Here is a 24,253-nt window from a genome sequence, read left to right on the forward strand (position 1 = left end):
AACGTCCAAGTGTCAGTGAAGAAATCTAAGTTAGGGGGTTAGTGTCAGCCCTGCGAGCCAGCCTTATAACCAATAAGCAGTGAAAAGTAAACAAAACAATATTACGAACTATGTAGATCCGACGGCAACGAACCACGCAACGGAAAAGGATTTGTGATTGGAAACTCGGTACCTGTTACTGTCGATCTCTCAACTTAATCGAAAGCCTCGCATACTCGCCGATATATCCGCTGATTTCAACTCCGTCACGACTAATGACGACCTGTTTCTTCGCTATATCGATGAAACGAAACGCTTTGTATCAGTCTGAGTAACCGACGAAAGTCGATTTTCTGCTGTCGGACATCATTTCAAGTCCTTACGCATCAGATGTTCATCGACTTGATGGTGGCATACGACAGTATCGACCGATCAGAGCTATGGAAAGTCATAGACGAGAACGGCTTTCTTGAGGCTGATCAAAGCAACGATGGGCAGTGGGCAAAACTGTCTAAGGTTTTTAGATGAGCAGTCCAGTGCGTTCAGATCTCACAGTGGATTGCGAAAAGGTGAAGGACTCTCATGCTTAAGTATTCCTCAACGGCTAGCCGGGATTAGCAGCACAAAATGCTATCAATTCATCGACTTTGCGGATGGCATAACCTAGTCATGGACATTATTGCCAGAACATTCGTAATGGTAGCAGACCATGAGTGAATACGTCAAAAATAAAGTATATACTGTTGAGTCGGTTGGCTGTAAGGTGCACTCAACATAGCTCTGGTTCTCACAGGTTTCTCATGGCTCTACTAACCAGTCGATGGCAAAGAACGCCGGCTGACAGTTGTATGCTTAGCAGGTAGATTGAGGAAGAACGTCCCGAGCGTCTGTTCACCAAGGAGGTACGGTTCAAACAGCGTCTGTTTTAGCACCCGTCGGCTGCATGTGAAACACTGTATCGCGCCAGTTACACTTAAAGAGGTGCACGCGAGGCGGATTAGAGTGAGCGCCACTACGAGATGTGAGCCCCGAGCGAGCAAGTAACAGGAGGAGCACGAGACGGTGTAGCGTCGATTGAGGAGGCCCAGATGACTGGCGCAGATCTCACGCGGGCGCTAAACCGCAACATGATTGGGCTTCCAAAAATGTTGGTAGTCGGCAAGCAGCTGGACGAGCTGATCCTTTACACGAGCGGGCGGAGCAACATCAGCAAGGATCTCAATCAAGGTCAGCTGAAACTCCGCAAATCGGTGACTCTGGCCAAAAAGGAATACGATCTTCTGGCCAACGATAGGAGCGCGGTTGACGCGTGAAAGGAAGAGCGGCCCACTCAAACGAACACCTTCTTCTTTGCTGGCAGCACGACCATGGCGTATGAAACAAGGCAGCCCGCCGGAACCGTAGGGGAGAGACCCACGATTCGAGCTGCATGGCCGAAACCTGCCGAGGATGCGCAGCCCCCGGGGCAAGAAACGCCCGGCAGTTGTAAGCGGACCGCATAAGAGAAAGCGGACGGCCAGCGCGAACAACAAAATCTCCAAGACGGTTGCAAAAAACGTAAGGGGCAGCGAAACAAAGCCCCTGGAGGCTAACCCCTTGAAAACGAGGAGCCAACCGAGCCAAGGGAAGGAGAACCCCTGGATCACGGTTGGGACAAAGAAGCCGTTGAGAAAACTGAAGCCAGCCTGCAAGTGCGGAAGGAGCGACGCGCTGGTCTTCAAAACCGAGGCGGATACGTACGCCGAGATGTTGAGGGCCATGCGAGACGAAAATCGTCTCTCATCGCTGAGAGTGGATGTAAAAAGCATCCGGAGCACCTGGACTGGAGAGATGATGCTAGTGCTGCAGAAGAAGGCAGCCAAGAAGAGTACCTCCTACAAGGCACTAGCCCGAGAAGTAATGGGAGAGAAGATGCAGGCGAGAGCCAGGGCTGATAACGGAGGCGTCTCTCCAGTGTAAAAACCTGGACGAGATCACGACAATGAGCAGCTCGCAGCCGCCCTCAAACAGCTGTGCGATGAAGATGCACCAAGTGAATCAGTCTACCTGCGCAAAGGCCCAGCCGGCACGCAGATCGCCATGATCAAGCTCCCCGTAGGAGTGGTGAACAAGGCGGTTGCAGTCGGCAAGATCAGAGTTGGCTGGTCAGTGTTCCCGCTCAGCAATTACGAGCCGCCAGAGACGTCCTTCAAGTGCTTCGAGCAAGGACACAAGTCGTGGGCGTGTGAAGATCACGACAGGAGCAAACTCTGCAAGAAGTGCGGAGTACAAGGCCACGGCACCAAAATGCCTGATTTGCACGGCGAACAAGGGCCACGTGTCGGGCGGGCCTAAATGTCCAGGCACGCATGGAGGACGACATATCAGACGACAGGGCAGATTACACTGCTAAACTTGAACCACTGCAAAGCTGCACAATAGTTGCTGTGGCAATCAGTCTTGTAGTCACCCCATCGCACTAACACCGCATCCCTTCCGACAACAGGAACTTGACAGTGGATAAGGCCAAGCTAGTGGCGATGTTGGCCAACCGGTCGTTTTTCGGTCCCAGCAATAATTTCCACGTTGAAGGAGGGTTTCGCAATAGTGAAGATCAACGGGGTGCACTACTGCAGATGGTATGCCCCCAGGTTGCCGTTAGACCAGTCCTCGTCAATGCTGGATTCGGTATCAAGCGCACTAGTGGAATTGAGTCCGGTGGTCATTGGTGGAAACTTCAAGGCATGGGCGGCCTCGTGGGGTACTCAAAGCTATGGCTAGACTGAACGTGGACGCCGCGAACGTAGGCGACATAAAACCTACAATAGGAATGGTGCAGAGTCCATCATCGATGTGACCTTCTGGAGCCCCGGTCTAAACCCTAGGCCAGATTGGAGGGTCAAGGATGGGTATATGCACAGCGACCACCTGGCGTTTCGATGAAGGGTGAAACCGAACACGGAGAAATACGGCCGCAATCAGGGATGGCTCACCTCGCGCATTTATAAGCCGACATTTGTGGAACGATTGCTAATGGAGGGTATCACCGACGATCTGTCTAGCGACAGTCTGTATGTATGTCCTATGTATCTATTGTGGGCGTCAAGGTAGATATACGGTAGGCAGGGCATGTTGAATGCCGGATATCAACCGTGGCGTGGAGCGCAGCTGGAAAAATGGGTGGACCAGGTGGAACGTAGACCTCCTGGTAACCCCTGATCCCCCTGAAACGTCTCTGAGGTCTCCAGGTACTCTTCTGAAACCTTCTAAAACCTCTCTTAAACTCCCCGAAACCCCCTGAACCCCCCTGAACTCCCCTGAACCCCCCTGAATCCCTCTGAATCCCCTGAACCCCCTGAACCTCCCTTGAACCCCCTAAAACTCCCCTGAGACAATCGCTATTGAGACTCTCTGGAACTCCCCAGGAATTCCCTGAAGCAGCCCTGAGATTCCTTAAGTAACACACTTGTCACAGAAGAGCCACGACAGTCACTGTGACTTACTTCTAACAAATAAATACTTGCTAGATGTAAGTCATTATGACTTCTTCACAACCAAAATCTGCGCTGCCGTGACTCTTCTGTGACAAGTGTGTTGCTTGGGTCCATAGAAGCCTCCTTAACCCTTTGGAGTCCAAGCATAACAAACGTATTCGAGGCTAGCGAGGTTATGGCATTAGTGGTGAAATTATCCGGCTTCAAATGGTTGAACACCCTAAAACGCTCCTGAGACCGCCCAGTACTCGCAGATAGATCTGTGCGCCGCCGCTGCCGACACTTTTTGTCCCACGCCGACGCCAACCGAGGTATCGCCGGCGCGCCATACGCCGCTGTTTGTCACGCTGCCGATTTTCATTTTTCGCGCCGGTGATCAGTGTACGAACAAAATTAAGTTTATATTAAATTTGAAAAAAAATCACGATCACTATCATAAGAGTTTGATTACAATAATTGATTTCTCAACTTTTAGAACCCACATTCACATCTCTCCAGAAGTTTCTTCAAAGATTCAGAAAAAATTAAGGATTCAGTGATGCCTCCAGGAGATCCACCTGGGATTCCTCCAGAAAATTATTCAGGGATGCCTCCAGGATGATTTTTTTTTTTTCAGGAGATCTATCAGGAAGATCTCGACAGGAGTACCTTCAAAAATTCTTTCAGGAGAATCCCTAGAGATACATCAGAGATACATCTAGAAGATCCTTCAGGAATTGTCATAGGAGGTCCTTCAGAGATTAGCCTGAGAGTTCCTTCATGGATTCCTTCAGAAGTTCCTTCAGGAATTCCTACAGGAGTTCTTTAGGAACTATTCCAGGAGTTTCGTCAGAGATTCCTCCAGGAGATCCATAAGAAATTCCTGGAATTTGTTTAAGAATCCCTCCTCAAATTCCTTCGGGGATTCCTCTTGGAATTTCTGCCTCAAGAAAAAAAAATCAGAGATTCTTTCAGGAGTTCTTTCAAGGATTGCTCCAGAAGTTCCTTTGGTGATCTCTCCAGGAGTTCGCCCAGGGATCTCTCTAATAGCTCCATGCGGATTCAGGGATGCCTCCATGTGTTCATTACAAATTTCTTCAGAAGTTCCCTAAGCTATTTCACTGGGCATTCGTTCAGGTATCCTTCCAGAAGTCCCTTTAAAGATTCTTTCAGGAGGATTCATAAATGCCACCTGGAGAATCCCATGAGAAGTTTCTTCAGGAATTCCTACAGGGTGTATTTAGAAATTAGTCTCGGAGTTCCTGCACGGATTGCTTCTGGATTACCATTAGAAATTCGGCTACCAGGGAACATAAGAGTCCAATAACGAAGTGGGAGCTAGACGAACCATGGAGGAAACGATCCGTTGAATGGGTGTCCGGTTCGAAACTGGTCTGCTGTGGAGATCCGATTTTGTAGAACTGCCGGACAGTTACCGCATGGCCCTGCGGCGATTGGAATGCCTTGAGAGGCGAATGACTTGGGACCCACTTCTTAAGGAAAACATTCACCGACAAATCAATGAGAACCAGGAAAAAGGATATACTCATCGGGCCACCAAGGACAAACTCGCGTAAATTAAGTTGCTCTCAAGAACTGTGCTTCGTTTTGTTTCTTCGTAACAAAAAGAGTTCTTTCCAAAAGTTGCATCAGAGATTTGTTCAGGAGTTTCAGGGATTCTTGCAGATGTTTCTTCAGAGATGCCTCCTGAATTTATTCAGGGATTTCTACAAAAGTTCCTTCGGAAATCTTTACAGAAGTTCCTTCAGAGACGATCCAAGGATACCTCCAGAGGAGACTTCAGGGGTTCCTATATAAGAGTTCCTTCCAAGATTTCTTCAGAATTTTCTTGGGGGATTGCTCGAGAAGTTCCTTCAGGGATTCTTCCAGAAGTTCTTCCAGGGATCGCTCCTGGGGTTCTTTCAGATTGTGGATTGAGATTGAGATTTTTTCGAATGCCTTCAGAAGTTAAATGAGAGATTTCTCCAGAAGCTCATTCAGGAATTCCTAGAGCAGTTCCTTTTACGGAATCTTGTAGGAGTTCCTCCAATAATTCCCTTAAGATTATAATCAGGCATATTTCCAGGATATTCTTCCCTACTAACAAAAGTAGCTGCATAAAAGCTTATGGAGCAAGCGCTTTTGGAAGAAAGCTCGTTTAAGCTCTTATACAGCAAAAATGTTAGTTGGGTTGAGGGATCTTTCATGGAGTTTCTATAAGAGTTCCTCAAGAATTGCCTTCTGGAATTCTTTAGAGAATACCTCCTGCAAATCCTTCCTCCTACCCGGAGGATCCGCTTAAAATCCTTCAAGAAATTCCGCCTGGAAATCCTTTGGACATTCATACCGGAATTCCCTCGAGCATTTCCTTGGAATCCCTGCAGGGATTTCTCCAGTAATTTCTTCGGGGATTCCTCCTAGACTTCCTTCAGGTATTCCCCTGGACTTCCTTCTGGTATTCCTCCTGTTTTTTTTCCTGGAATTCTTTCGCGGATTCCTCTTGGAATTCCTCCGGAGTTTTTTCCTTGATTTTCTTTCGGGGTTTCCCCCTAGACTTCCTTCGAGGATTCCTCCTGAAATTCTTTCGGGGATTCCTTCTTATATTCCGTCAAATTTATTTGGTGATTCCTCTTAGAATTCCTTCGGAGATTCCACCTGGATTTCTCAAGGAATTCCTCCAGGGATTTCTCCTGCACTTCATTTAGGGATTCCTCTTGGACTTCCTTCGATGATTCCTCCTAGAATTCCATCTGGAATGTCTCCTGCAATTCCTTTGGGGATTCCTTTTGGAATTCCTTCGGGTATTCCTCCTGGACATCCTTCATGGATTCCTCCTGAATTCTTTCGGAGCTCCTGATATTCACACGTCGATTTGTCCTGAAATTTCTTCGGGTTTTCCTCCTGGAAGTTCTATGATGATTTCTCTTAGAATTCCTTCGGAGATTCCTTCTGGATTTGCTTCAGGGATTCCTCATGGAATTCTTTCAGCAGTCTTTCTGGATTTCCTTGGGGGTTTCCTTCTGGAATTGCTTCAGTGATTTCTCTTAGATTTCCTTCGGGGATTCCTCCTGGAATTCGTTCGGGGATTTTTCTTCAAATTCCGTCGGAAATATCTCCTGAAATTCCTTCGGAGATTTTTCCTAAACTTCCTATGGGGATTCCTCTTGAAAATCCTTCGAGTATTTCACTTGGAACTCCTACGGAGATTCCCCTCAGAATGCATTCAGGGGATCCCCCTGGGATTCCAGCTGGGATTTGTCCTGTTATTTCTTCGAGGATTTCTCCTGTAATTCCTTCAGGAATTCATCCAGGAATTCCGTAGGGTATTCTTGCTGGACTACCTTCAGGGATTTCTCCTGAAATATCTACGGGTATTCCTCCTGATATTCTGTCGGGAGTTACTCCTGAAATTTCTACGGGAATTCCTCTTCGAATTTCTTCGGAGATTCCTCCTGGAATTCTTTTGGGTTTCAGAGATGAGCCAGCCTAGGGCTACAATTCTCTTTAATAAAAATAATAATAATAATCTTTCAAAAATTTCTCATGGAATTCCTTCGGGATTTCCTACTTGAATATCTTCAGTGATTTCTCTTAGAATTCCTTCGGAAATTTCTCCTGGTTTTCGAAGATTCTTCCTAGAGTTCCTTCGTGGATTCCTTATTAAATTTCTTTGGAGATTTCTACTAGACTTTCTATGGGGATTCCTCTTACAATTCCTTCGGAGTTTCCTCTTTAAGGAATCTGCTTGTAATTTCTTTGGAGATTCCTCCCGGAATTCCTTCGCAGGTGCCCTCTGGGATTCCTGCAAGGATTTCTCCTGTATTTTTTCGGGGATTTTTTCAAGACTTCCTTCGAGGATTCCTCCTCAAATTCATAGGGGTTTCCTCCTGATATTTTGTCGACGATTACTCCTGGAATTACTGCAGGATTTCCTCATGGAATTCCTTTAGTGATTTCTCCTCAAATTTCTTCGGAGATTCCTCCTTGAATTCCTTTGGAGTACTCCTAGAATTCCTGGTTTCCTCCTGGAATTCCTTCGGTGATTCTTCCTAGAATTCCTTCGAGGATTTTCTTTGGAATTCTATTGGGGATTTCTCTTTGAATTCCTTCGGGGATTCTTCCTAGAGTAATTTCGGTGATCACTCTTAGAATTCTTTCGAGGGTTTTTCTTGAGGGGTTCTTCCTTCGAGGATTCTTCCTAAAATTTCTTCGGAGATTTTTCCTGCTATATTGTCGGGGATTCTTTCTGGTTTTCCTTCGGGGATTCCTCATGGAATTCTTTCAGTGATTCCTTCTCGATATTTTTCGTTGATTCTTCCAAGAATTTCTAGGCTAGAAATCCTTTGGAGATTCCTTCTCGAACTTCTTCAGAAATTCCCGCTGGCATCCCATCGGGGATTCCTCCTGGAATTCATTTGAAAATTCGTGCTGATTCCTGCTTTAATTCATTTGGGGGATCCTCCTGGAATTTCTTTCCTGGATTTCCATCTGAAAAACTTCAATAATTGATTTCTTCAGAATAAAAGCTCACACTACAATTTCTAGAGCGTGATGACAACTTCTTTGCCAATGTTGAAATTATGATCAAATTTTGGTCACGCCGTTTCACGCTGCAGCCGAAAGCTGCCACCGGCGTGATGCCGATGACCCCGCCGCCGCCGGTCAAAAATGGCCCTCACGCCGCCGCCGAGCAAAATATAGTCGGCGCACAGGTCTACTCTCAGAAATCACTGGTACCTCCTTGAAACAAACCTTAGATCTCCTGAGGTCCACTGAAAACCCATTGGACCCCTTGAAACGCATCTGAGATCATCTAGCACCCCCTGAAACGCCCCTGAGATCTCCTAATGTTCCCTGAATCATCATGAAACGCCCCTGAGATCCTCGAACAGTGAAGAACAATTTCAAAACGTTAGCGTAGAATTAGCATAAGTTAAAATGCATAGAAATAAAAATTAAAGAAAAAATTCAAACGAAACAATATTGAACCGGATTTTCTTTTTACTAACAATTTCATGATTTCTAGTGGAACTTGATATTTTAGACTGCGTAAATTGAAGGGTGCACCATCATGTTTGAACCCAATTGATTGCTGCAATGTTTGATTTTGAATCTGAAAAATTTTAGAATGAACCATGTGTTAATTTATCGTACAAGTCCAAAAGAAGCCTTTTGGATTCACCTTCCTCAAACGATTATCAAAATTGACATTCCATGTACCATTGAAAATAGTACATTCCATTGTCCAGTCGGTCAAGTTCCCCATAGAAGTAACCTTCGTCCCGAAGCAGACTCGTACCTGGCCGCAAACCCATTGTCCTCATCACTTTCAATCTAATCTAAGAAATTCTTCCCCCAATCAAGCCCCCCAGTATAAACTCACCGTCCAGCGAATCGATTCCTCAGCACCACGCTCTCAACGGTCGTACTCTTGGCAGTGACCGGATCGTTCGTCGTTGTCGATCGGAATCGGCTCGGTTTCAATGTGGGCTTGGTGTACCGACTGCTGCTGGTGCTGCTACTGCTGCCACTGTCTTTGCCACCGCCATTGGTTTCATTCTGATGGTACCTGCTGCTGCTGCTGCCGCTTCCACCCAACTCTTCCGATTTGGATCTGAAACCGTTCCGCGCGGCTGACGGTGGAATTCGCGATGCAGCCGCCGCTGCAGACGTTTGTGATGATGAGGACGACGACGACGATGAGCTTTGCTGCTGCTGTTGCCTTTGTTGTGCCGCTGTTGAACCTAGGAAGCCGCGTGTTGGTGGGGACGAGTCGTCTGAGTTGCTGCCGAAGGGTCGCGATATCCGGTTTGAGGAAAAGGATGAGAGCCGTTCGCGTCCTCCCGTTTCCGTTGCTAGTGGGCGCTGTAAATAGGTTGGAAAAAAGAAAGGGGAAAACGTTAGAGCTTTAAAACAATCGAAGGGTAAGGTTTTTAGAAAAATTAAATTATATGACAACTAACCTAGATCCGCGATGAGTATTACTCTCAGTGTATTTTTTCAAGTCCTTCAAATATTCTTTAACCCTCTACAGGAAACCTTAAATGATGGTCCATTTCGGAAACCTGGGGTCCATTTGGACCCCAAATTCGTTCTTCTGTATCGCATGATCCTGATTTATTAGAATATCGGTGTCTTCAGTAAAGAAGTTAGGTTGGTCAAGGACTTACAGATGCTGGACCGTTTAATTCGGAATTTCATATATAGGTGGCGCTAGTGAGCATGTATTCAGTATTTGAGCACATATATATCAAGATCCTGAGCATGTAAATATTAAGTATATGATCACATTTATATCACAGAGAACAGACGTCTATCTTCGCATTCTGCCTGGTGTAAAACTTTGTAACGGTCATATCAGAGTATGTGGTTATTTATGCTCCTGTTGCGCGGCGCTAGCGTCCCATCACTTATATTGTTGTGTTGTCATATCTGTTTCCAGTGCTTGCCGTTTTTGGTCGTTTGGCGCTCGTGTCGCTTTGTGGGCTAGTGTATTTTAACGATGAACACTGCCATCGTGGGGTCAAATCAACTTTGCGTGGGGCAGTCTCCGTTGGTGGCGTTGAGGTACACTCAAATCCTTTACACACGATTTCGACGTATTTTTGTTCGAGCTTAAATGTCTGTTCTCTGTGTTTATATCAAGATCCTGACCGCATAAAAATTTGGTGTCTTTGGCAAAGTAGTTTATAGGGTCAAGTGTTTACTAATGATGGACCGTTTGTTTGAAAATTCCACACATAGATGGCGCAGCCAATCGTGCAAATTTTATATTTCATATGCCAGGATCTTGAGCACCTAGATCTAGAAAGATGATATCTCCGGCATAATTGTTGGGTACGTCAAGGACTTAAAGGTGATGTATCGTTTGATTTGGAACTCCACGTATAGGTGGCGTTACTGAGCACGCATTTATCTCATATATCGTGGGATTCTGATCACTTAGAAAGATGGAGACTTCTGAAAAGTTGTTGCGTAGGCCAAGTACTTACTGACCATGGGCCGTTAAATTTGGAAATTCACAATACGTAGATGGCATTGGTCAGCATGCAAATTGTATATGTCATATATTTCAGGATTCTGAGCTCAAAGAAACATGGAGTCTTCGGCAAAGTTGTTGGGTAGATCAACGACTAACAGTTAATCGACCGTTTAATTCGGAACTCCGCATGTAGGTGGCGGTACCAAGCATGCAAATTAAATATCTCATTTACTTTAGGATTCATTGTCATAACTTTCAGGTTTACCCATTTTGTTGAACAAGTTTCTTTTTACGTCGTGGCTCACGCTGTACAACATAGTGACAAAGAGTAAAATTTATGTGTGGGTATAATGTTTGTTCTACTTACATGGCAAACTGGCCGTGCGGATAGCTTTGTTAATCATACTCGAAGGTCTGTGCAAGAGTGAAAGAGAGCAGCGCTGGAGTCGTAGTGGATTAAAAATTCTATTGTTGATTGAAATTTAGAAATTTTAATCATTTGCAACCTATTTGTAACCTATTTGTAACTAAATTTGTAATTAGCTGATTGTGGAAACGACTGACGGATTGGCAGAGTTATCCCTCTATGGTTGGCTTTTCGGTCCGGATAAGTTATAAGCGGGGTGATACTATTTCATCCGACGTTTCGACCCTTGGTTTGGGTCATCTTTAGGGATTCTTCGGATGAAATAGTATCACCCCGCTAATAACTTAACCGGACCGAAAAGCCAACCATAAAGGGGAAAACTTTGTAATTAGCGCCGCCTAGAGATGAAATTGTGCATCATCAAACTGTAAGCTCTTAACTTACCAAAAAGTTTTGCCGTGGAAACCATCTTTCTAAGTAACCAGCGTCCTGAGTTTCAAAAATATAGGCTCTTTAGCGCCACCTATAAGTGAAATTTCGAATCAAACGGCCCATCAACTGTTAGTCTTCGACCAGCTTAACAGTATTGCCGAGCACATCAACAAAAAAAACCCTGAGATATATGGGTGAGAAATTGTGTTATTGTTGTGTCTGTTTGTCTCTGAAATCACAAGATGTGATGTCTCTTAGCTTTTTCTGCGATCCACTGGTATGCGTTGGGCTCATCAAAATATTTTAACAGTCCCCTGTGAACATTCTGTGTATGCACTGAGTGGTGTTTTTTTTCTCAGTGCGCGCAGAAATTGTGCAATGGGATTATGACTTGCAGGCTCTTGTGCTATATGAGATATACAAATTGCATGCCCACTGACATCTATGAGCAAAATTCAGAGTAAAACGACTCATCATTTATAAGTTCTTGCAACTTATTTGCAGAATCTTAAATTTTACTAAATAATCTGAATCCTTGTATGCTCACTAGCGTCATCTAATGACAGAGGTTCGAATCAAACGGTCCATTATCTGTAAATTCTTGACTTACCAAGCATCTTTAATAAAGATAGTAGAAACGGTAAGAGAGTTAATAGGACCCTGGGATCCTCTCCTCTTCTTCTTGGCGTAACGTCCTCACTGGGACAAAGCCTGCTTCTCAGCTTAGTGTTCTATGAGCACTTCCACAGTTGTTAACTGAGAGCTTCCTCTGCCAATGATCATTTTGCATGCGTATATCGTGTGGCAGGCACGAAGATACTCTATGCCCAAGGAAGTCAAGGAAATTTCCTTTACGAAAAGATCCTGGACCGACCGGGAATCGAACCCGTCACCCTCAGCATGGTCATGCTCAATACCCGTGCGTTTACCGCCTCGGCTATATGGGCTATATGGACCCTGGGATATTTGAAGTATAAAATTTGCATACTCAGTGGTGCCACCTATGTGTGGATTTCCGAATCAAATTTTGCATCATCTGTAAGTTAAAGACCTATGAAACAACTTTGCCGAACACACCATCTTTCTATATGATCAGGATCTTGAGATATATATAATGTAAAATTTGTATGCTCACTAGCGCCACCTATGTGTGGAGTTTCGAATCGAACGGCTCATCATCTGGAAGTAATTCAAAAACACAACAACTTTCTCGAAGGCGTCATCTTTCTAAGAGATAATGATCTAGTGATATATGAGAACTTTCCCGAAGACATGACGCTTCTTCACCGAGAAATATCAACAATAAAGAGATATAAGCTCTAGATCTTCCGATAATTTAGTTTGAAGAATACTAAATTGTTTATGTCAAATAGCGCCATCTAGTGAGGAAATTTCGAATTAATCAATTAACCGCCAGATTACGCATGACTTACCGAACAAATTTGCCGAATACATGAATATTCTAAAACATCAGAATCAAAAGATATAGAGAATTCAATTTGGGGTCCAAATGGACCCCAGGTATACAAAATCGTCCGGTTCAACTTTGACATGGAATAAAAATCAAAGTATACCATGAAATCAACTTTATTTATGCTTAAATAATAGAACTAGCTCTAGTTTGAAAATATAGCAAAAATTATGTCAATATGTTTTACCAAATTTGTTTGCCATTACTCCAAAGTTGCCTGGGGTCCAAATGGACCCCAGGTATTTATTAGAGGGTTAACATCTTCGAAGACACCTGAATACCAACAGATTTTTGCGTGGAAATTTTCGAACTCCCCGCATTTTGTCTACAGTTTTAGGAATATTCCCACGGTTCATTACTCCTTATTCAAACATTTGCGTCAATAAAGAAGCCAAATTTGGTGACACCGTCAAACCTCATCATACATAAAACTCGTATACGAGCTCACCAAGCAATTACCATGTATGCAATGCATCTCGCTGATAGCCCGGAGGTTGAAAATCGTGATACTCGAATAACCGTAAAGTTTAACAAACAATCCTTACCCGAGTTGAGCACGACCGATATACCACAACAATCTCCCACATTGTGCTCAGCGTGGTAGAAACCTTCACACATTATTGTAACGGTAGACCTAGACCAGTTGTCCGGAATGCTTCCCTCGCACACATGCATTCCAATTATGACAGACAGGCCGGTCGTCTTAGATCAAGGCCTCCCGGCGGGGCACTCTCTCCATTGTAGCACGATAGGACCAAACCATTCGAACCAACATAATCATCGTCAATCGACACTTAACCTCCAAATTGCTTCGTGCACACCCGCGCTGCCACCTCGCTCCAACGCAATTAGATTAAGGGGCACAGCCGCGGCGGCCGGGACCCATCGACAAACGTGTCCGTTAATCGCGCACCCGCCAACAGACCTCAGTTCAGCTGAGTCAACTGACACCGCCGCCGCCGTCGCCGCCTCGCCAAGGTGTAACTGTCAATCGGAACTCACCACACCTGGGACAATCGCGAACGCAAAAACAGAAACTAGACCGAAGCCGTTCATTTCGTAATCAACGAAACGCGTAGTTTTTGGCAATGCACGCCTTTCCCTTTGCCCAAATTGAGCGCGCGTGGAGTGGAGTGGACAGTTTTGCACAACGACCGACTGGACGGATTCGGATTGACGGGTGCGTAGCACACCTGAATAGATTTAATGGCAGGTTGAAAGGCTACTGGGCTAAGAGTGCCCGCGTGTTCGTACGGAATCGTACCTAGGTACGCCTAGATGTTTCCGAAGGTTGCGTCACGCGTCAACCCTGTCATTCGACAACGGGCGTGCATGGAGCTGTGGTTACCTACTGGATCGGTGCCGTGGCTATGTGTCTTAGCTATGAACCGCAAGACAAGGTCGATGCCAATGATGCTGGAACCATGCATAACAAAGGATCTTTCTATAGCGTTTTTTTTTTTTTTTTTGGGAGTGGTACCGATCGAGTTTAGGTCCTAAATTACTGTTCCTTGTTTGATGCATGTTTCTAACGAATTATTATTGAAAGGTTATTTGGATTTTGTAGAAGAAACCAAGAATTTTGGCACGGTAAAGGCTGGTTAATTGAGTCACTAGTCTCTGCTCAGCAATTCCTATCCCTACCTCCGCGCCTTAGAGAAGATCGGATATCCTCGGTGGAAGCTATGGTCGTAGCCTAGGCTGACATGGAAGAGGGAGATTTACTTCTGCAATCTGCATGTCTATTCTAAGCATCTGTTCTCCAAGAGGAGCGGCTCACAACAGCGTCTGATCCCCGTTTTAGGAGCGGCTGATCAACGTCCAAGTGCCTTAGAAGGACTCTAACACAGACAAACAGACGTAACACTTGCGAAATTTCCATCGACCACGCTTCTAACGATCATTTTAAATTTTCATAGTTGTGGCTTTCACAACCAGAGGCGCGCGCATCGTTTTTCTATGCGTTTGACGTTTCACACTAGCGCCTTCTGTTGACGATATTGTACAACACAGTGATTCGTGCAACTTTTCCACCAGGTGATGGTAGTGTGAACTGGGCGATGGATTTCCATGAAAATCGTTCAAGGTGTTACGTCTGTTTGTCTGTGACTCTAAGCTCAACTGTGCACTATGGTCCCTCGGAAAGTAGGGGGTTGGTGTCAGGCCCTACGAGCCAGCCGTAAAAAAACATTGTAACGGAAAATCAGCAACAGAATAATACGAACCGAGACCAACGGCAACGACCCCAGCGAACAAAAAGGACTTGCGATTGGAAACTCGGTACGTGGAACTGCCGATCTCTCAACTTCATTGGGAGCACCCGCATACTTGCCCATCTACTGAAGGACCGCGGGTTCGGCATACATAGTAGCGCTGAAGGAGGTGTGTTGGACAGGATTCATGAACACGGGTACGATCGCTGCCCGAGCTACGACGACAAGATCATCATAGGTGCACAGGTAAAAATAATGAGATTTACACGCCATTTATACTTCATTTAAGTCATGTAAACTTAGTGTTACGATGGTTTACATGATATATCATGTAAATTTGTGTTATATGTCATGTAAACTCTCAGAGTCATGCTGAATTACATGACATATAATGGAAGTTTACATGATATTTCATGAACTTTCCATGATATATCATGTAAACTTCTGTGATATCCCGCGCTCCAATTATGTGTGACCTAAACGATTGGGTAGGCCAGGAGGAGAAATTCAGACCAACGAAAGGAAAGTTCAGCGCCTACCAGCTCACGGACGAACGCTGCCATTGATTTCACCGCCTCCAAAAACATGGCCATACGTAGCACCTTTTTCCAATATAGCCTCGGTCTGATTGATAGACGACACTTCTCCGATATTATCGACGTCAGGACCTATCGTGGCGCTAACATCGACTCCGACCACTATCTGGTACCGGTGACCGCCACGGTACAACCTAGAGCGACTGAAGCAACGGGATGTCGCCTCAGCATACGCGCAGAATCTCGAAGCCGCGTTGCCAGACGAGGGCGAGCTCGATGTGGCCCCTGTAGAGGACTGCTGGAGAACAGTAAAAGCAGCAATCAAGGACGCAGCCGATAGCACCATCGGGTACGTGGAAAGGAGTCGACGAAACGAATTGTTTGACGAGGAGTGCAGAGCGATTTTGGAGGAGAAGAACGCAGAACGGGCGGTAATGCTGCAGCAAGGAACCCGACGAAACGTGGAACGTTACAAACATAAGCGGAAACAGCAGACCCTTTCCCACGAAACACGGAAGTTCTACGAGAAGCTTAACACATCCCGCAACGGCTTCATGCCGCGAGCCGAAATATGCAGGGATAAAGACGAAGGCCTCTTGACGGACGGATCGAAAGGTGGAAGCAGCACTTCAACGAGCACCTGAATGGCGTGGAGGACGTAGTCACGGGAGAACTCGACAACGGAGGGAAGTTAAGGATGCCATCCACCAGCTCGAAGCCAACAAAGCAGCTGGAAAGGATGGTATCGCAGCTGAACTCATCAAGATGGGCCCAGAAAAGTTGGCAACCTGTCTGCACCGATTCGAAATCAGGATCTGGGTAACCGAACAGCTACCGGAGGAGTGGAAGGAAGGAGTTATCTGTCCCATTCACGAGAAAGGCGACCATTTGGAATGTGAGAACTTCATAGCGATCGCCATTTTGAATGCTGCCTACAAAGTGCTATCCCAGATCATCTTCCGTCGTCTGTCACCTAAAACAAATGAGTTCGTGGGAAGTTATCAAGCCAGCTTCATGGACGGCCGGTCGACAACGGACCAGATCTTCACCGTACGGCAAATCTTCCAGAAATGCCATGAATACCAGGGGGTTTCCTCCAGGATTCGTTCAGGAATTTCTCGTGGAATTCCTTCGTTGATTATTTCCGTGTTCCCTTTAGGGATTCCTACCGTGTTTCTTTCCAGGATTTTTTATGGTTTACTCCCGAGAAAACTTCAAGGACTTCTTCGGAAAACTGTTCCGTAAAAAAAAATTCTCTAGAATTATATATTTTGGAGATTTTCTTTTGGAATTCATGTAGGGTCTCTTATCTCAGGTAGAGTTTCGGACAAGATTTCAACAAAATTTTATAGCAGATTTGGAAAAGCAAATCAAATAGAAGAATTTCGAGTATCGAAAATATTAAATTTCAGAAACTTTTTCTTTTTTCTGCAAGAATTTCTGAAGATGCTCCTGAAAATCAAAATGATTCGGTTTTGTCAATTCCAAAGCATTGGAAGATCTCTAATCTGAATATATTTTTATAGAACTGTCTCTTCAAAATGTGTAAATTAGTCTAGTCTTGTGTACAGCCATCGCATGGAAAAATTCAGGAAAATGATAAAATTGACTACTTTTATCATTTTAATTGCATTGAAGCGCATCACCTGCCGGACTTTTAACAGTATAACCGGTGAGATCTTTCCGATTTTGACTGTTTCAAATAATTTCAAGTTATAATCGTAAAACTAGTTTTTTGCGTCATCATTGAGAGACCATAACATTTTAGCTTGTTTTCCGAGAGCGAATTAAAACGCTTATATTTAAACCTGGGCACTAGGGCCAGGACACGAAGTAAATACATGTTTTCCATCCCAGGAGGGGCCCGGGCTAAGGGCTGACATTAACCTTCTTAGCCTAGTTACCTGGGGTACCTGGAAATCTCAGGAGCATTACAGTGGCGTATTAGAGGGCCGCAAGGAGTTTCAAAAAGGTTTCATGAGGGTAGCTGGATGTCTCAGATGTGTTTTAGAGGGTCTTAGAGACATTTCAGAGAGACAGGGGGCGCCGGGAAGTCTTACGAGCGTTACATGGGGTCTCATGGTGTACCAGAAGGTCTAAAGAGCTTTTCAGAGGTCCCCGGGCGTTTCAAGAGGGTTCCTTGAGAGTTTCAAAGGGTCTCAGGAGCGTTTCAGGGAGTTTCTGTCTGGGGAGCTCTAGGGGGTCTCTGGGGCGCTTCATACTATTCAAACGCTCCTAAAATCTCAGGTTTTGCTTTGAAATACTCCTGAATTTTTTATTATTTATTTTATAAATTCTGACCATATATGTCAATGGTTGCTTCTCCCTGACTGATCTGAACTGGTACCAATTGCACTGAGATCCAACTGAATAAGGGGCTGGGACACTCCACTTATTCTCAAAGTGCACTTCAGGCAGCTCATATATTTTTGATCAATGACAGCGCCAGAAAAACCTAATAGTGAGCTGGGAAGGGAAAGGAATGTTAGAGTGTAGTGGTTGTTGCTACTTGAGACCGAGAGCACTCTGCGTCCCCACAACCCGCACGTATTTGTTAGACGGAATGGATGGTAGACCTGGGAGTCACGTTGGTTCGGTTATGCGATCCATGGATAGGGAATTTGGCGAAAATTTGTTCTAAGCTCGTCACAGACAGTAGCAGCGAGTGGGGGGTATCGCATAAATGACGCACATAAATTAAAATGCAATATTCAATATAAACCATTAAAGTTGAATTAAAGTGGGAAGTGGCACCACTATTGGTTCCGGGTCATTTGGCCGAACGCCATTTGGCCGAATGCCGTTTGGCCGAACGCCATTCGGCCGAATGGGTCATTTGGCCGAATGCCATTTGGCCGAATGCCGTTTGGCCGAAAAATGAATGATGAAATCAAGTGACCATACCACTGTTCCCCGTCCCAGTATACCTCGAAAGAACAGCCTATGATTCAAAGAAGGAAAAATCTTCGATGATATATTGACAGTTTCAACGCCAACTAATCCCTGAATATTAAAACTAGAAAGAATAGCCTATGATAAAAAGAAGGAAATACTTCTGATAATCATATTGGCAGTTAGAATGTCAAAAACTTCCTCTGAATTCTTTTGATCATGATTCGGCCAAACGGCATTCGGCCAAACGACCCTTTCGGCCAGATGGCATTCGGCCAAATGGCGTTCGGCCAAACGGCATTCGGCCAAACGGCATTCGGCCAAATGGCCGGACACCCCACTATTGTTGAATTACGATTTATACTGGTATCGTAAGTTAGCAATAGTGGTGCCACTTGCCACTTTAATGATTAATGTAGGGCAGTGCATGTCAATATATGCGCTTTATATATGCATTACAGCTTCAGCTGCATGGTTACTTGGGGTCTGCTTTGTGGTAAAATATTCAAGTGGGTGTTAAGGGCACACAAAATGGGATTTTAAAGTATACATTCAGTGCTTTGGCATAAAAATGTTTTTTTTTTGCATTTTACAGTACAACTATTGAATCTTTTACTTCTTCTTCTTGTCATAACATCCCTACTGGAATGCAGCCTTCACCCAGGTTTTAGCAATTAAACTCTGGAAGTTTCAAAACCTCTGAAGAAATCTTTGAAGAAATTTTTGGGGGAATTCCTTGATAAATTACCCGAGGAATTACGGGACGTAACCCTCAAGGCATTTCTGAAGGAATTTCGTAAGAAGTTTCTGCAAAAGCTTCTACAGGGCTCTGGGTAAATCCATTTAGTAATTTCTGAAAGAATCCTTACTGCAATCTCCTAGCAAATACCTAGAGGCATCCCTGGAGGAATGCCCGGAAAGTTTCCTGAAAAATCGTTGAAGGAATTCCGACTGCAATATTTGAAGAAATCTCTGTTAGGATATCAGGCAAAATTCCATGAAAAAGACATGAAGGAATCCTGAAAAAAGTACTGGGAAAATAACTGGAGCAGTTGCAGGAGGAAACACAGCAGAAATGGGTTGATAGATTCCAGGAGAATTTCAAACAAGAATTTGTAAAAGAATTGCAGAAGCAATACTAAGAGATTCCCGTATTGGAATAACAAGAGGTAACCCTGGAAAAATCCCAAGAGGAACCCCGGCGAACCCATAGAGGAGGCCAAATTGGGAAATCTAATAGAGGAATTCTTAAATAAGTAATAATCGACGGCATTTATAAAGGAACATTTTAAGAAATTTATTAACCCTTTGGAACCGGAGGGGTCTTATATGACCCCAACATAGAAACGGCTGTATAAATTCACCCATTCGATAAAACATAATACTGTCTTCGGCAAAGTTGTTGCAAATTAAGTCCTCTATTAGGGAAAAAATTGGGATATTTGTATTTGGGACTTCATTGATAACCTAGAACATCCTGAACACCATGAAATTTGGAAAAACGGAATAATTGACATACCAGTTGTTCTAAAAGCTGAACTTGGATGTGGGTTTCGTTTATATGTATCCATTTAGCCTTCGTCAAAAATATCAAAATGTGTTTTATATTCTGGGATGTTCTAGGTCTTCAAAACTGTCCTGTAGTGAAGTCCTTCAAATCTACAAGAATAATTTTATGTATTTCCGCCACAATTGATAACATTGAATAAGTTACTGGGATCCGTGGAGCTCTTGACATTTACAATGTCATTTCTAGACGCTATAGGGATGTTCCAGGTCACTCAAACTAGCTTGGAGTTCAGGACTTTGTATAATGAAAGCAGTTACCGTTACACCCGTAGACTTAAGGATCTAAACTCAAGAACAGTTTGGATGACCTAGGATATCCCGACTGATCTGATATTGTCTATTTACCTTTCAGAAGACTTGCTGGACATGATAGATTACACATCGCAGCTTTGTATAATGAAAGAAGTTACCATTACAGCCATAGACTTAAGGATCTAAACTCAAGAATAGTTTGGATGACCTAGGATGTCCAGAAAAAATATTCCGCATAATATTGTACCGTTTTTATACTATTGAATACCAAAACTACAGAAAAACGTAGAAAAAACTCCAGAAGAACGCTTGGAAAAAATCCGGCTTCAAAAGGTTAAAGGATTCCTGATGGAATCCTAAGAGAAATTTTTGAAAAAAAAAAACAGTTTTATTCATCAGTAGGTCGACTCCAGCGGCACGTTCTCCTTCATTTAGGAAATTTCCGTAGAATTATTCATAACTGAATGCACGGAGTAATGCATAGAGGAATTATTGCAGAAATATGTACATAAATCTCTGAATACATCACTAAAGGACTGCCTGTAGAAATTACTGGATGAAGTCCTGCAGGAAGACCAGCAAGAACTTCTGGGGGAATCCCAGCAGGAGTACCTGAAGGAATCTCTAGGGGTATCACAGGAAGAATGCATAAACAATTCTTAGGAAATTATCTGAGAGGGTTCTTTTAGAATTTTTTGTTACGCCAAGGAAAGAGGGAGAGAGCGAGAATCTATCAGCAATTTAAACGAAATTGATTCATAATGTGTAAGTTTTCAAAAAAAGTTTGGCCGTTTTCAAAAGTTACACGAGATTTGTTCATTGTGTAGTTATATGCCGTCAAAAGACATCACGTACCCGACCCCCAACATCTCATTTTTAAATACTGGAATTTCGTCAATTTTCATCCATTTTTTTTCGAAGTCGCTCTCAATCGATCATTATGTCGTGCGAGTTTATTTATACTATGCCATGCAATATCCGGAACCATTCCGGAGATATTCCGGATTGTACTGGGGTCAGGGGGTGCCAAAATGGCTGAAAGTGATTCTTTCGGGTGCAAAACAAACCCCACCCCACCTTCTGACCCCAGTACAATCCGGAATATGTACGGAATGGTTCCGGATATTACATGGCCACTTGAGCGTAATAAACTTGCACTAATTGATGATCAATTGAGGGCAACTTCGAATAAATCGGATGAAAATTAACGAAACGCCTGCATTTTGAAAATGGGTTATCAGTGGTCGGGTACGTGAAAGTTAATATTAATTATAAAATAGCAATGCTGTGTGACAAATACTTCTATTTTTCTATTTCAAAAAAGGCTGACAAAATCGTGTTAAAAAGTGGACAAAATCGGGTCCCCACTGTATATCGATTTTCAATGGAATGTGAATCGCAAGTCAGTCCCATCTGCATTTTGGGCAAAAATGAGTTAATGGCCGTTTTCGGTCTTACTTCGGATGATCTTTCAACTGCATGAATAAAAATATATAGTTTGTTCAGTAAAATTGAAAAACAACACCAAGTCAGATTGTCCCATAATGAAAAGTAATCGCAAGTCAGTCCCATTACGAACTAATGTGCCCTCCGGTACAAAACCTAACATTGTTTTAGCCAGTTTTATATTTTTCACTGTTACGTTTTCATGTTTGAAGCAATGTGTGAAAGTTTCATGATGATCGCGTAAGTTTTTATTTCATGGCGATTTTTTGAAGTTTCACGTAGAAATCGAATTTGAAAACTTCAGAGTCCATTTCCTCAATGCCTACTTTTTACAGATAGGACTGACTTGCGATTCACGGCAGTATATATCTGTAGTTACCTTACATGTACTTTGTACATACAATACTCCATTCAATCCATTCTTGTGATCAATTCACACAGCAAGGGTGTGCCCAAACAAATTTATGATGCCGGTTCAGTCGATCTGTTCCATCAATTAGATCGAAGATTTCCGTATTCTTGCCGAGAACATATTTCTCGAGCGCTAAACAAATTCCGTGTTTCTGAGCCTCAGAGCTATCCGGTTCAATCGCGATCCATTAACACGCTCGCTGGCAGCAATCGTCATGTGGCCTGGGTTGGGGGACTGCAAGACTTCATTTGCGAGCATTTATCACTTTCAATTGCCGGATGCCAATAAAAATAAACCCAATCGATCGGTTGATTGTTGGTGCCTCGTAAAACCAATCTGAACGGGTATATCAAAAAGTGAGTAAAAAACTAGAACAGAACCCTCCGCTGAATACTAATGAGCTACTTTTCGGTTGGCTTCATAGCGTGGGTGAATTGACATTCAGTGACCATAATAAAGAGAACTGGTTGGTGTCAATGAGCGCAGAATATGGTGCGTTTTAGTTGTTGTTGCTGTTGACGTTGTTTGTCAGGGTGGGTTTCGAGTACCGTTTGATGACACACTTTCTTTCTCGAATTAACGACCGCAAACGTGTTAGAATGACACAATTGCCGTGTTTAGCCTGACTGATTGGTTCTTGGTTGTACGAAATTGAAAACGTTTTGTTCTATATACGCGAGGAGAATTAGCAAACTGCGAACACGGATGGGAATTGCAAAAAGAAAATGATTTTTACTATACATGTTTGCGTTTGGTAGTGTTAGAAAATGTCAAATATGTACTTAATATTTGCTGTTCTCGTTTTAGTTAATTTTTTTAAATCATATTGGTAAATATTCGAATATGAGCTAACTTCGGGTAATCAAGGAATCAGCAGTTTTATTTTCATATATGTATTAATTTATGATTCGAAAGAAAACAAGAATATGTAGACTTGTACATATTGATGACTGGAGGCTCGAACATTGTTACCCTCTCTCAAACCACTATTGAAGTGGCTACAAGAACGCCACCTAAGCCAACTGCAACCCGTTCCGTGCAAATTATCGTTCGATTATCCGCAATCCGTAACCACCCACGCGCGCGACTTGCTGTGCAAAAACCTTCGCAAGATCAGTCAGCAGAGCTCCTCGATAAAAACGCGATTCGCAGATTTGTGGTTCGATCGTGTCATGAAACACCACCGCTTCAGAAGCCGCTATAGGCAGCTGTTAATATCACAGAGTCCAACGCCTTGGTCGTTGTTGTCGTCGTCGTCACCAACAATGCAAATGCTCCGTTCTGAATACAGCTCAAGCTCAACCTCAACGCAGGACATATCCCCATGGTGATGGTGGTCAGCGAGAACCCCCCGCGCCAATCCATTTCAATATAAAAGCGAGTAAAATATGTTCCAAGATATACCAATATACCATTGAAAGAGATTGGGTTGTGGATGTCGGACCCAGGCGGTACGCGAGGTACGCACCATCATGAAGTGACGCGACGCTTATATCGTGACTCATTTTGCTGGTATCCATAGTAAGAGGCGCACAGCTGTAGTAGGTACCTACTCCTCAAATGGATGCAAATGACAACGACAACTTGATTTTGCAAATCAAGACTGAACAACTTGAACCCAGTTTGGAGTGTGTGTGCAGCTGGAAAACAACAATAAAATAATGAAAGCAACCTTTCATCGATGGTAAACGAGCCCACCAAGTCGCTTTTTGTTTGATCTTTGATTGAAGGCCAATCACTTGTCAGCTGTGGAGTGTATCAAATAAATAACACACAACATCAATGTATGGTTGGCCGTTCATTTCTTGGAGAAATTCCTGGCTCCTGTATGTATTCCTGTAAAATTAAGGAGGAATTCCTGGAGAAATGTCTGGAGGAAAGCCTGGAGGAATTCCTGAAGTAATCTCTTGAAGAATTCTTAGAAGGATTTCTGGAGGAATTTCCAAAGGAATGCTTTGATTTTGATGGAGGAATCCTAGAGGAATTCTGGGAGGTATTCTAGGAGGAATCCCTTAACCAATACCTGGTGGAATTCCTGGAGGATTTCCTGTAGCAATTCCTGGAGAAATTCCTGGAAAATTGTCTTAAAGAATTCCGGGTTGTAATGCTTGAAGGGACTCCTGGAAGAATCCCTGGAGCAGAAATTCCTGGATGGATTTCAGGAGGAAGCTCTGCAGGAATTCCTGGAAGATTTCCTGCAAAAAATCCTGGAGGAAAGAGGAAAAAGTTTTCGAAGGAATTTCTAGAGGA

The 24,253-nt window shown here is 43.8% G+C and overlaps 1 protein-coding gene across 1 annotated transcript in view; it reads right to left on the reverse strand.

The window, feature by feature from the left end:
- Nucleotides 1-24,253, reverse strand: part of LOC109422687 (mucin-2) — a 322,828-nt gene that overhangs the window by 15,222 nt on the left and 283,353 nt on the right. The window contains exon 4 of the mRNA XM_062856767.1: nt 8,815-9,296. Coding sequence (XP_062712751.1) covers nt 8,815-9,296 — 482 coding nt within the window. The remainder of the gene's footprint in view (nt 1-8,814; nt 9,297-24,253) is intronic.

This window comes from Aedes albopictus, chromosome 3, assembly GCF_035046485.1.
Source record: "Aedes albopictus strain Foshan chromosome 3, AalbF5, whole genome shotgun sequence".
Lineage (NCBI taxonomy): Eukaryota > Metazoa > Arthropoda > Insecta > Diptera > Culicidae > Aedes > Aedes albopictus.